Source organism: Citrus clementina, unplaced genomic scaffold (genome assembly GCF_000493195.1).
Source record: "Citrus clementina cultivar Clemenules unplaced genomic scaffold, Citrus_clementina_v1.0 scaffold_7, whole genome shotgun sequence".
Classification (NCBI taxonomy): Eukaryota; Viridiplantae; Streptophyta; class Magnoliopsida; order Sapindales; family Rutaceae; genus Citrus; species Citrus x clementina.
In genome coordinates this window covers 3,140,363-3,154,474 of record NW_006262075.1, presented here as the reverse complement: position 1 = coordinate 3,154,474, position 14,112 = coordinate 3,140,363, and the positions used below count along the sequence as shown (strand labels likewise).

Below are 14,112 nucleotides of genomic sequence, written 5' to 3'. Positions count from 1 at the left end.
TGCAATGGGTTTACAAAATTTCACGTGCCAATTTTGCTAAGGAAATAAAACAACTCGTGGCTTATATTTGAAAAGAGGTAATAAATATTATATCTACAAGTAGGGATACAAATTTTGCATTCCTTCTTGACATAGATGTTATCCTCATAAAGATTATCTTGTGTGATATAATAAATAAGTAAATAATTATTTACACACGACAATTTATAATAATATCACATTAGTTAAAATGAAACTTTTAAGTGTAACATTATTCGATGAAAATAATTATGTAAGCCTATAAATATTTTATCCAACCAATAATTTTATGGGTTGGACCACCGTAATGACCAAATAATGTGATATTCTAATGGTGCGTTTGCTTTCTGAATTGGAAAATCAAAATTATTGACCGCTTTTATTTTACAAAATAAGAATGAAAATCTGAGTCAAAATGGTGGACCTACTCTATTTTGGGAATGGATAATATGAGACTAATTTTGAAGGGTATTGGAAATCAGTCTCTCATTCTGAAAAATACTAAATTTTATATTCCATACATAATTCTCATAGTTGTATGCTTGTATATTGCCATACCTGTGCCAAATGCATATTAAAGATTGTGCAGCATGTCGGTTAGTAAAAATTGTATTATTTACATGTTATTTATACTTTTAGATTAATAAAGATTGAACCTCTACATCAACATAAAAATTGTAAATACAACATATCAATTGGACTTCTGATTGAATTATCAACTCTTAACTTCATCGTCAAACATTTTAATTTTAAGTATTAGGATTTTTCTAAAATGCTGTCTATACGGAATAGATCAAATGTGTGATAAAGCTTTTTTTTTTCTTTCTATTTTTTAAATAAAAGTAAAATTCAACCTCCATGTGTCGCGCAAAAATGGAAGTGGAATACCGATCCCCAGTGGTCTCAGCACCACACAAATTTTTAACCAAAAAAAAAAAAAGGTTAAAATCGGTTAAGATTTTTTATTTATTTATTTTTTAATTTTGCGGATTTGCGAACACGGATCTTTGATATTTCATTCACTCTCACAAGAACAATCATTATCGGAGAGAGATTGTTAATTCAAAATATTATGTACTTGTTCTATTGGTCATGCAACACTTTGCAGTAAACTATCAGTTGCAATCAGAACTTGTTCGATATTTTAAATATGTTAGAATTTTGAAGGCTGTTAAAAGCTCCCATGTTTTTTTTTTTTTTTAAAAAAAAATATATATATATATATATTTGACTAAAAATCTAAAATGGGCTGCCGGTTTTGTGGCCCACTTTTCCATTACTGATATTTCCTCGTACAACGCTTGGTGTTGTGATCCGTGTCTAAAATGCGTAACAGCCGGCAGCCACATGGACTCTGGCTCCGGGCTCCTCTATAAATCTCTCCCGCTCTCCCCCACATCCCCGGCCCCAAAAAAGCCAAGTCGATTGTATACTTTCTATTTCTACCCGATCTCAAGCTTTTAAGATATGGAAAATTCCTCTAGAAGCTCCCAGCTGAAAGCACTTGTGAACCGTGAAGAAGAACACAATGTCATGGTGTCGACTTTGAAGCACGTAATCACAGGCCACATTATTGCCATTGATGAACATCAAGCTGCTACATTGTCCTTTTCTTCAAATGGTAAAGGGATGGAAGAGAATGAGCAAGTGTCCTGCACAATGGCGATGCTGACCCTCCCAGATGCTGTAACGTGTCAGGTATGCGAAATCAACGGCTGCCTCGGCTGCAACCTTTTCCCGCCCAGCGAAGAATATTGTACAACCCCAACCCCAGGCACGAGTAATGAAAATGAAGTGATCATGAAAAACGAGAAGAAGAAGAAGAAGAAGAAGAAGAAGAACAAGTACAGGGGAATTAGACAGAGGCAATGCGGCAGATGGGCAGCTGAGATTCGGGACCCTCGGCGGGCTGTACGTGTGTGGCTTGGCACGTTTGATACGGATGAGGCAGCTGCTAGGGCTTACGATAGGGCAGCCATTGAGTTCAGGGGACTTAAAGCAAAGCTTAATTTCCCATTATCAGATTACATTGCAAAGAATTATTCAGAACCCGAACAAAGGAGTAAGTTTAAGCCGCCAAATTAATGTTGCAAATTAAGACCACCGTGGAATTAATGGGATAGGTAGAGTAGCAGCAAGCAGCGGGAGAATAATTTTATATAACGATCATGAGTCATGACTACTTCGACGTAGCTGATCAGAAGAGAGATTTTATCATCACGCACGTACGATTCTCTCCTCCATCCATGAACGGGGGCTCGAATTATCTTGTATTACTCTTAAAAAGAATTACCAGTCAAATGAAGTAATTAATAAGTCGATTCATTTTCATTTTATATATTTGTACATAGTTGGTCGGATTCGAATATTAGTAATGTTACTGCTTTTACTTGAGAATTTGAATTAAAATGTTTTTGCCGGGAAAGAGAAATTCTATAGAGAATAAAACTTGTCGATGCAGTAGAAGAAACAGTTGCCGACATATTAATGATCAAGCTCAAACCCAGTTGGCTGAAAGGTCAAGGTCAAGGTCAAATGTACTAGTGGAAACAAGTTAGTTAAATAATAAAGGACAAGACGCAAATACTAATAAGCGAGGTCAGCTGTACCAGATGGAATTTTCTCCAGCTTATCCAAACAGACATGGACGCCGACCAACATTTGATTGTAAAGGAAATAGTCCGAGACTGAGACCGTTTTCCGGCGCCGCACCACAAACAGACACATTTGGAGTAGACAAAACACTTATGCCGTCCACCAATCCGTTAACTTCCGTTTAGAAAGTTAGCACAATTGTGGCAAATTAACTATTTCGCCATTGAAACTCAAAATGAGGTAAAAAATAAATTTATCCAAAAAATTAACATAAATTTTCAATACATAATTTTTTTATTAACAATACATTTATTAAAAAAATATGAATTATTAATGGTACATATTATTAACAATTATCTATAAAAAATATCCATATTATACCATAAAAATTTATTAACAATATATTATTTACAATTATACATATTATACCATAAAAAATTTCAGTTTGAGCTTGGAGTAGATCTTAAAAAATTTAGGTTAAATTTTGGATGAGTAAATTCGGTTATAAAGTAGCTTTTTTTTAACAATTATTAACAATTATCCGATAAAAGAGATGACATGTCATTTTTATCAATATATATTATATGATATGTCATATTTTACTAGGTAAATGGGATGACATGTCTTTTTTAAAAAAAGACTAGATTACCCTTATGATATCAACGCTTGCAAACGGCAGTTAACGAATTGGTGGACGATAAAAGTGTTTTGTCAACTTAGAGTATACGAGTGATATACTTAAAAAATATTGTATCACGTTTAATACTGGTGTCATTTAAGAGTATATGGCTGATAATTTCCCTTAATTAATTACACTTGTAACGTAACTCAACTCTTGGCGCCGACGGCCTGGCCTGTCACATTCTGGAGCCTGGACAATTAAGCCTTAGTTTTCCATTTGATTTAAAAAGAAATAGTCCGAGACTGAGACGGTTTTCCGGCGCCGCACCACACACAGAAACATGCGGAATAGAGTTGTTGCTCCCCAAGTTGACTAATAACCCTGGAGTCTGGACAATTAAGCCTTAGTTTAAGCTTGATTGATGTGCCGGCGCCACTGCCTCCCACTCCTCTTATTGAAAATCTATTGGAACTCTTCAGTTTTTTCTTCCCCAGGACCAGCACCAGACATTTCTTCTGACTAGGCAAATTAATGTCATCATAATTACTCTACTACTATTCTACTCATCAATGCCACGACCCATATTCCTGTTAGACTTGTATACATATAAATATACCACATCCACATCTAACCATAACACGTGCATCAGTTAAACATCATCTCTATTACTCAAATCTTAGAAAGCAGGTGACCAACATCAACCAAGCCAAAACATTTATCATTGCTAACACGGAAAGAAAAAGAAACATATAATATACATCCGCTTTTTGCTTTATCTTTAGTAATTCTAATACATGAATCCCAAAAGAGATCAACATTTATGCTTTGCGGCCTACAAAGAACGAGATAAAGGAAGTGATAGACCAAAACAGACAAGTACACCGCATCTGCGAACAGCGGTGTGTCTAGTGCCTACCGTCCTGATAACACACTATTATCCAAGTACACCATCACTAAAATTACTCTGTGGAAAGACCCAAAACTGCTATCATCAACCAGTTCTGCAACCTTGCATTACAAAAACCAGCATAGCCCTTTGACAGGCACTGATAAAAATCCAAAACTCCACACTAGATATTCCCTACTTGTGCAATGAATTATGCAAAACGTCAACACAAAACTCAATCCTCAGAAGCTGCCTCAGCTCCCAGTGGCTTTCTCCTCTCAATCCAAAAATCTCATCTTCCATCAAATCCTCACTGCGGTGCTGTTGATGTCCCACTGGGGGTCTGTTTTGCCACATATATCTGCTTCATTTTTGAAGGAGAGAAGCCTTTCTCCGCACCAAAAGACTGATTTCGCCCATGGAACCCCATCCTTCGATGGGACCATTCACCCCCAGAACTATTCTTCTGCGACACCCCACTTCCTCTCTGATAATTATAACCTGACAAATTATTGTACTGCTGGGAAGATGTATTCTTCTGCTGCGAAGGCTGCGGTTTAAAAGTCGAACTAGTGTTTTGGCCAACACTACTGCCATTTTGAACAGTATCAGTCTTGCCAGCATCTGCTGCAGTGCTTACTGACAAGCTCTTAACAACACTACTTTGTGTTGAAGCCCCAGCGCAAGTGGAGCTTGATGCATGAACCAACCCTAATTCCTCTGGCAACTGAGTGACAGTCGCATCTGTCGCTGCATGGAAATTCTGGCTACTGTCAGAGGGTGTTGAATTTCGGGACTCAGGAAACCTGTTGGAAGCTGATGATTGATCCGCAGAAGTCCCATGGTTAAACTGAGAAGGAAGTACTCCATCTGTCGGTCGCTGCAATGGCATTGACATAGGAACAGACTGAAGTGGCGGTGCAGGAACATGCGACCAGCGAGCTTGAACTGACATATCAGATGGGGGCTGGATAAAAGAGTTGCAAATGAAAGTCAGATGTGGTTTTTTTTTTTGGGGGGGGGGGGGGTGTGTGGCAACAAACTATTAGTTATAAACAGCAACTGTACTCTCACCAACAAATGAAAAAAAAAAAAATATATATATATATATATATATATATATATATATATAAAGAAGAAGAAGAGTAACACATTGAAAAACTGCAGAACAATTCGGGATTGAAAGACTTCTACAATCATTTGTATAAAACCAATATTTTCCAGAACATAACTAGTCTGGAACAAAAACATAAAAGGTAATAAGAGGGAAAGGAGAGTAACAATCATGTTAAAAGTCAAGTAATTTTCAGTTTTAAAACATGGAAAATGTCCACCTGGAATGGAGAAACATCAAACATCGCCAGAGGGGAAGCCAAGGGCAGGAGTGGTGAGCCTGGGGCAAGATGCTGGATTGGAGCAGGCAAGTTGGTAGGATTACGCTGGGCAGCAACCATATTCAAATTGTTCACGTCTCCTTCACCACCACCCATAGCAGAAGAAGCAGGATTGCGCTTCCAATCAGGTTGCTTTGCAGATGGAATATATGTACCCATGAAACTCAAGCCAACTTGTCCGAACTGGCCAACTGGTGCAAAATGATTATAGACAACCATATGTGGTGGGCCTTGAACCCCAGGGATGCCCCCCGTTGGGCTGATAAAAGGCCCAGTATATCCTGCTGGGGGGCCATAGAATGAATCCACACCAGAATGGCACTGTTGCCATGTCCCGAGTGAGCTTGAACCTGGTGTACTAGCAGTCTTCTGGGTCTGTGATTGAGCAGGAACAGATTCTTCATGCGGTCCAAAAGTGAAGATAGGACCCCCCAACACAGGATTCATCTCATATAGGGGAAAATGGGATGGTAGGCCTCCCGGGAAATGCGAGATCATCTGGTTCGATGAAGGTGGGCTTGGTAAAGGTGGCCATAAGGAAATTGGAGGGGTCTCAACAGAAAGATCTGCTGGTAAGGCTACACTTAATGACTCTTCAGCCCTTGATTGACTTGCTGATTGCTGATCAGCATCTCCACCTGCTACATTAAATTAAGTCTTAAATAGCATGAGAAAAAATTAAAATCTATATGGGAAGGAGTACAAGGCTCAGCACCGTGGAAGCAAAAGATTTTTACCTGCTCTTATACCATCAGTTTCTGCACCTCCAAAATTTTTGGTTTCTGATGCAGAGACAGAGCCAGTGCCCAGCCCATTTCCAACAACCTCGTCGCTGCTTATGGCTGCAACAGCAATAGCAGATGCAGCAGCTTCAGCTTCAGCTTCGCAATCCTCCAGATTGACACAAGATTCACTAGTGTTTTTCTCTTTATCAAAGAAAATTGCGCAGTCATTCTCAGGCGTTGAAAGATTGTGGGAAATTTGGATGTCTGATCGACATGGACCAGGAGGACCAATCCCATGTGAAACAGCACGGGTGCTGGGAGGAAGAACCGTTGGAGATGTAACTGCACCTGCATACAGTAAAAAATGATCTTTCAGTGTGAGCAAATTGCAATTACAGAAACCTGCATCAGTTGACATGAAAGAAAATGCCCACCAAATTGAATTTTCTCTCCAGCAAGCAAAGAGTTGATTGGGCTTGCAGAGGAAGAAAATGACTTGTCCTTTGTCAAGATGGATGATGATGGCATGTTGGGTTCACTGACTGAGCTAGTATGATCTTTAACAGAAACACATGAATCAAATTTCCCAGGATTCATAGCCTCGTCAAGCTGGGTCTGCGTAAACGTCATGACCTTGCAGAACAATCAAATCAGTTTCCAAATCATCAAAAACATACTTTCCAAATAATTACAATACTCGGCCCAGAGGAAACTATGTCATCATTGTTTCATTTAAATTTATTATTCACTTTCAAAACCAAATAGTAATCAAATCTCAAAAAAATTCAAATCACTATATGATGCTAGATTATTGGCCCTGTCAACCTTTAACTTTTTTTTTTTTGAATTTTTTAGTTTATATATATATATATATAGAGAGAGAGAGAGAGAGAGAGAGAGAGAGAGAGAGAGAGAATAATGTTTAACAGGTTGTATAACAAAAATCAATTTGAAAACCACAAAAAGACAATTAAATTAAACCACCCTTGAAAAGCACTACATTTTACCTACAAACACTTTAAAGCACTCAGAATCCAGATACAAATTACATTGCAATAAAAAAAAAAAAAAAAAGTAGGAAAAGAAAAAAGAATAGAGCACAGACAGCGAACAAAAAATAAAAACACCAGCATGCATGTCAAATGCCAAACTTCACTGAACAGAAGGATATCCTGGAAGCAAGCCAACATCACTAGGGACAAGGCTCCAAAGAAAAAATAAATAAATAAGTGGTGAGCATATATTCAATCCTCCCACATGATTATATTCATAAGCCAACATATGTCTAATTCATTGAACCCCAATGCCAAATACAAAAATTAAACCCAAACAAAGCTAAGTTCATCTGAAAATTAGAAGGCAAATACATTGTTAAAGAGAAAAGAGAACAGAGCAGCGTTTCAGAAAAATATATAAACATCGCAACAAATAAAGTCAAGAATAACAACTGATACTTTTCGACACACCTGCTGATTAAGCCGCGAATTACCCCAAGAGCCCATAGATGTTTGAACATTATCCATGATCTTATTCTCGCTGTCAAAAATGAAGCCTGATGCAAGATTCTTTCCACAGCCAGATACGACTGGAATGGAGCTGTTTTTGAGGGACCTGCAGAAAAACAAATGAGATTAAGACTTCTAAATGCCCAAATTTTCTTCTATAAGAAATCTTTTGAGGGCAAATACTTGTTTGTCTGGGATCTTAAATCAGCCTGAGGGTCAGATTTCGCAGCGGGAGTGCCGATAGGAGCCAAGGGTTGAGACACTTTGTTTGCATTAAATCCTGTTGACACTTCAATGTTTGTCAAATTTCTTCCCTCATTGGCAGCAAAATCAGAGCGGACATTATTTGCACCTTGTCCACACGTTGAAGCAGATATTTTATTTGAGCTAGTTAAGACAATAGCATTTTGTGAAGTAGAATGATGTTTCTTTGGCAGCTGTCATAAACAATAAAATAATGTAATTAAGTAATAGGTCTTCATCAAATGATTCAAACTGCGAGGCATAAAAACAAATTGAATAGAAGACTGCACCAGAACCTTTGTAACCCGAGACTTTGCCTTAATCTCTTTTTCCTTCTGTTCACGCCGATCATTCAGCATCTGCCTCTTCGACCTCACCTCAATGAAGTCATCTTCATCACTTGGGGCTTCTATGCCAGGCTGCTCAAATACACGCACAACACCGCTTTGTAAGGAAGCATCAACATCATCTTCAGAGCGAATGGTCCTTTTAAGGTTTCCCTCATCAGTGTGTGAAATGTTCTGACCCTTCATCAATGATTCGTTTCCAACTCCCTTTCCAACCTTGCTCCCAGGATCTCTCTCCTGTAAATTCATTGTGGCTGAATTCGAGGATTCCGAGTCATTGATCTGTTTCGATGATTTACTCAACACAACTCTCCTATACCCACTGCGGGTAGAAATTCCAGTAACCCTTCTACTACTATTTGAATTATCATCCACCCCAAGATGGTTAGCTGGAGCCATAGCAGTAGATTGCCGCTTATCAGCATTTTCCCGAACCCGAAACTCAGTTCGCTGGCGCCGAGGCCTCCTTGGAAATCCAACAGCATCTGAACGAGAGGGTTCAGCTGCCACAAATGATGACTTTGGAAAAGAATTATTCCTGGCTGTAACAACATATCTTTTACCTCGGCTACCAGATGTTAAACCTTGAGCCTTTGACCCAGTTAAGCTTTTCTCTCTGGAATTGGACTGAAAAGATGACGCTTCGGTGTGAAGGCGACCTGATGATTTTTTAGGGTTCAAAGATTTGAAGTTCCTCATATCTAAATTATGGTGACCCTGCTCATCTGCTTCGAAAACTGAATCACGCCTTGTTTTGTTATCATCAATGAGAGAAATCTCAGCTCCATCCTGCTGTACCATAGAGGTAGTTTGTGCACTGCCAATTGCTGGCAGTGAAGATGCCTCATTTAATGCATTCCCTTGATCCAGGTGCCTACGAACGAGGCCTAGATGGTTATCTCCCGAAAGAGAAAATGTGTCACTTTTATGAGTAGAAGTTTGTTGAACATGTTGAATGGGCTGAGAGACTCCTGCATTCTGATTCAACGAAAAGTTGGCTGGAACATTAGGTTGAACATAAGGCACTGAATGAGGAGCCAACGGGAGCACTCCCTGGGAAACAGGAGATGTATATCTTAGCTGACCAAACTGGAAAACTGGAGGTTGCGATGGGTGCATATGGGCAAGGGATGTACCCACTTGTGGATGTAAAAGCGGCATCTGTATAGAACCAATCTGTATGGCTGGAAACGGAGATGGTATTAGAGAAGGACCAGAAAACAGCCCAAACTGCAACTTAACAGGTGTCTCAGCCTGACTCAGACCAGCGGTAACTGTGGACATGACACTCTGATCAGATGATGACTGTAAGGCCATACTAACAGAAGTTGGGATTGGATGCTGAGTAGAAACAACAGAACAACTGTTAGCATTCAAATGATCCATTAGCTCAGATGCTGCTGACAATTGAGTGTTGTCTTGCTGTACAACCAAATCCTGAATTGCCTTATCAGTCTCCTGCAAGATTCCAGAAGAACTACCAATACTCAATTGGGAAGGAATGTCCACAGAAGCAAGATTTCCACACAACCCATCTAAAGATCCTTGATCTTCTACTACCGTACCAGCAGAAATCTGGGGTGCTAATGTGGTATCTTCATTTTGTGGACTTCTTTCAAAATCATCATTTGGCATTGGAACCTCGACACCCTCATTGAAGCCTAAGACCAAGTTGCCTATCATGTGCGGCGAGCCTTTCTCCTCTAGATGAATACCTTCAAACTCCTGCGTCAATTCAATGTTCTCATCATCTCCTTCAGGAACATCTTCTTCTTGATATCCGTCTTCATCCTCATCATATTCTTCTTGCTCATGCAACCGTTCATCATTCTCAACAGCCCATTCTTCATCATCACCTGCAGAAATTGAACTTGCTGGAGCGATCATATTCCCATTCCCAGAATCCATGGGCAAGACGACGGTATCATTAACTGGTCCTGACAATACTGCATCTTTATCCTCTTCTGTAGCAGATAATGCAGGTGAGTCTCCAGATACATCCAAATCATCATGAGATAGATGAACTGGCGAATCAGGCGCGCTAGAAACAGAAAGTGAGGACTGTGAATCACATCTGGATGTTGTGCTTCTTTCCAAATTCTGTTCCTCATTTTCAGTACTCTCGGGCTGGACATCAATTATTTCAGGCTGAGCAAGATTGTGCTGTTCACTTCTATCTAAACCTGCCAGGCTGATAGATTCACTTCTTAACAATCGATTGTACTCCGCCTCATTTTCTTGGAAAGTTGAAGGACTAGGACGCTCATTCTCACGTCTATAGGAAGGTTTTTGCATTGAAGTCAGAGTTGGAGGAGGAAGCACACGAGGGTGCCTCATGGAATACCGAGACCTCCCAAATGAAGAAATCACATCTGTCTCGGGATTTGGATATATTCGATCAGGGTATGGAGGATAAACATTGCCACGATAACGACCCTGCCCCCAACCAACATCACCATATCTTTCAGTGATATTCTCATGAAAATCAGATTCCATCTCAATGTTTCTGCCATAATGATCTCCATCTCCAGACATATTCCATCTCTGACCTCTTGAAACAGTAAATTCATCCATGTGTGGCTCTAGAATCCCGGCTTTATAATAATTCCTTGAAGACATAATCCCAGGTCCTCCGTAAAACTCTTTCCTAGGAACAGCTCTTCCTCCAAAAGCTGAATCTCGTCTGGGACTATAGTGGCCATTTTCTGCATCTTGTGTAATGAAGGTTGAGCTGTTCCCACTCTCAAATGCATCCCGTCTCCATGAATTAAAAGGTTTGCCCCTATCCAAAAACCCAGATGAATTATCTCTAGCAAATTGATTCCTAGAGCTCATGTCAAAGGATCTATGAAGACCAGAGGAATCAGAAGAAGCTGAAGTTGTTATTCTCTCCACCATCCTTTCACCATCTTCCCAATCACCCACATCTGCCATTTTGGGAAGATCTCTTTCTTTTGCCAACCCAGACGATTTCTCATCTGCAATGTCAGAAGAATTACTGTCACTCTTGGCTGCTTCAGCCTGCCTCTTGGCAATTCTTTCCTCCAATTCTAGAAGCTTTTGCTTAGCAGCATGTTTCCTCCTCTCCTCCTCCATAATAATCCTCTGCCTCTCCTCTTCTCTTGCAATCCTCTGTTCTTCAGCCTTGCGTGTGGCTTCCAATTGCTCTTGTTCAGCCCTCCACACAGCTTCTCTGGTTTCTTCTTCTAACCTTCTCCTTTGTTCTTCTTGTTCCCTAGCCACTCTCAGTCTCTCCTCTTCCTCCCGTCGAGCTAGCTCCAAAGCTCTTTCCTGTTCTTCAATGATTCGCTGCCGCTCCTGCTCCTGCATCTTCTGGACTCTCTCAAGTTCGGCCTCAAAAGATTCCCTAACAGGATCATGGAAATCAGTCTGTTTAAGCACATCTTTTTTCTTTTTAACCACCCCAACAAGACCAGCAGAAAAGGGATCCCGTCCATCAAAACTAGAACTTCCAAAGTCCTTCATGAAAGGGTCATCTTGATAAGGTTCTTCTCTCTTCAATAATGGACGTTTGTCCCTACTAAAATTGTGCATGGGATCATTGTGTGGAAACCCTCTGCCACCAGAGGAAAATGATGATTTTGACGCCGAACTTCTCTGGAAAGCATCACCCCTAAATCTGTTGTATTGTTCACTGCCATACTGTTCCCATGGATTTCTTTCTGCCCTTTGACTATTAAATGAGTGCACTGAGTTGTTCCAAGGCTGTCTCCCACCCGGCCCATAGTCTATATCCCTCCTTCCAGAGTCATCCTGCACCGTGTCTCGAAATGGCGATGACATGAACTTAGTCTCCTTGTTTGCTTCTCTATTCAGACTAGATGGCCGTTCACAAATACCATTTCTGTTGTCTCCAATATCTAAGGCACCAAATCCATCTTTTTGAAGAGAGGAAGATGCTCTCCACATGTTTCCCTCTCGTCCTTCTCTACTAGGCGCTCTAATATCTCTGCCAAAAGGGTCTACTCTGGCGACTTCACTGGAAGAAACTTTTCCAGTTTCACTGTCACGCTGTCCCCACCTCTCAAAAACATTATGAGCTCGTTTGTGTGGCAAAACACTGGGCCTAGGCATATCAAAATCTCCTTCCCAGTAAGCTTCACTCTTTGAGAATCCATGATCTCTGTCCCGGTCTGTAATGCCATGACCTGTATCCCGTTCATCATCAGCCCAATCAGATCGTGGTTTCAACCTAACCAATGGCAGTGGCCCAGGAAAGTATTCCTCTTGCTTCCTCACTTGCTCTGATCTCCGTGCACTACCCGTATCATGATTTATACCACCATTCTCTCGCAACCTACTACCAACAACATCCTGTCCAGATTGCAAACGAGGACTCATGCCATCATTAACAGCATTAAATCGACAACCATCCTTCTGCTCATTATTACCCAACTCCTGGCTCATGCCTTGTTTCTGTTTCTGACTAAAACCATCCTTCTGTTTCTTCTCCGACCCAGATGCAGCTGGCAACGCAGCCTGCAAAGAGGGAAAATCTTCACCCCTCAAAACACTTGCCTTCTCTGCAGGAGCGAAACTAGATAATGCAGGCCCAACTGTACCAGACCGCACTGAAGGTGGCACATACACACCAACCCCATCATTCCCCTTACTCAATCCATCAACACTATGCGGACCCTGATCAACCTTATCATTAATTTTCTGATCACTACCAACAGCTGTGCCAGGCTTAGTCCAGCCAGTGCCCGAGGAACCTGGCCTCTGCCCAGCACCTGAAACCCCTCCGCCAGCAGGCCCACCATTGGATCCCGATGAATCAAATCTCTCGTGCTCCTTGCGCAATGAGGGCAGATTCAAGGGGGGTGGAACAGAAAGCTTAGGCACAGCAGCTTTCTGCGAACTTCGGGGCCGTGACAGGACCAACATTCCTCCTCCTCCGCCACCAGCAGGACGGGCCCGATTCGACCCGTAATAACCGGAATGAGATAAGTTATGATGATGATTATTTTGATGTTGATGATAAGATTGCCCATATGATTTGTTCAGATTAACAGACACGAACTTGTTCCCGACTCCAGGATTGGCCATCTCACAATAAGACCCAATGTACAAAGCGTTTGGCGGCTTCGGATCCCCGCCAAAGCATCAAAATTAAAAAATAATTAACCCTAACCCTGAAAAATATCCCTTCTTTCTTCCACACAGACCAGATTAAACACCAAACCCTAGATTCTCTCTTTAACCCTGATCAAGCACAATACAACAGAATAAATAATCTATAATCAATCAAAAATTTTGTTACTGAGATTACAAGGATTGGATTAAAGTGCGTTATTAATCTAATTAGGGTTTCGATAGGAATAACTTTCAGGAGTGGTTGACCAAAAAGAATGAAATGGTGAAAAGGCAACGCGTAGTTCAAGAGGCGTACCTCCGGGAGCGTAAGATGGAGATCAGCAAGTTAACGTGCGTCGCGATGAACGACTAGCGCTATTAAAAAGATGAGACACCGAGAACTGTTACCGGAGAGGGGAAAGAGAGAAGGGGAGAAAATGAGCTGCGGAGCAAGGGAGGAAAATGAGGGATGGTTCGTATTTTGTTGTCTTCTTGTTTGAGGTCCTTTAGTTTTGTATATTTGCACTTGTGTCCCAGATTATTAATGCTTTTCTCTTTTTTCTGATTAACATACGCCGACTCGAGTCCAGCTCCTTCTCCTTGTGCTTACCACTTGCGTTTGTCGAGTGTACCGGACGTCCCCACTTCGTATTTGTATGTTATTCTTTTACCCATTTCGT

The 14,112-nt window shown here is 40.7% G+C and overlaps 2 protein-coding genes across 5 annotated transcripts; one reads left to right on the top strand and one right to left on the bottom strand.

Moving 5' to 3' along the window:
• Positions 1-1,485: 1,485 nt before the first annotated feature.
• LOC18036687 (ethylene-responsive transcription factor ERF109) lies at positions 1,486-2,103 on the top strand. Its single transcript, XM_006425825.1, has one exon. The coding sequence runs from the start codon at positions 1,486-1,488 to the stop codon at positions 2,101-2,103; it is 618 nt and encodes a 205-aa protein (XP_006425888.1).
• Positions 2,104-3,880: 1,777 nt separating this feature from the next.
• On the bottom strand, positions 3,881-14,005 carry LOC18036657. Of its 4 annotated transcripts, XM_006425822.2 has the most exons (8): positions 13,749-14,005; positions 8,285-13,561; positions 7,929-8,182; positions 7,707-7,851; positions 6,675-6,873; positions 6,253-6,588; positions 5,456-6,156; positions 3,881-5,088 (listed from the first exon to the last, which is right to left on the bottom strand). In XM_006425822.2, the coding sequence occupies exons 2-8, from the start codon at positions 13,403-13,405 to the stop codon at positions 4,432-4,434; spliced, it is 7,413 nt and encodes a 2,470-aa protein (XP_006425885.1). In that variant the 5' UTR covers positions 13,406-13,561; positions 13,749-14,005; the 3' UTR covers positions 3,881-4,431. The 4 variants fall into 4 exon arrangements, with proteins under 4 accessions (XP_006425885.1, XP_006425887.1, XP_024035957.1 ...); XM_006425824.2 differs by having other exon boundaries at positions 8,285-14,005; XM_024180189.1 differs by having other exon boundaries at positions 5,456-6,153; positions 8,285-14,005.
• Positions 14,006-14,112: the final 107 nt, after the last annotated feature.

What these genes read in the sequence shown, in the direction of transcription:
- LOC18036687 (XM_006425825.1), top strand. Translation starts at nt 1,486, where the DNA reads ATGGAAAATTCCTCTAGAAGCTCCCAGCTGAAAGCACTTGTGAACCGT.
- LOC18036657 (XM_006425824.2), bottom strand. Translation starts at nt 13,405, where the DNA reads ATGGCCAATCCTGGAGTCGGGAACAAGTTCGTGTCTGTTAATCTGAAC. An exon ending in ATTCGCGGCTTAATCAGCAG is followed by an intron (nt 6,874 to 7,706) that starts GTGTGTCGAAAA and finishes TTGTTCTGCAAG; the next exon opens with GTCATGACGTTTACGCAGAC. An exon ending in TGGAGAGAAAATTCAATTTG is followed by an intron (nt 6,589 to 6,674) that starts GTGGGCATTTTC and finishes TACTGTATGCAG; the next exon opens with GTGCAGTTACATCTCCAACG.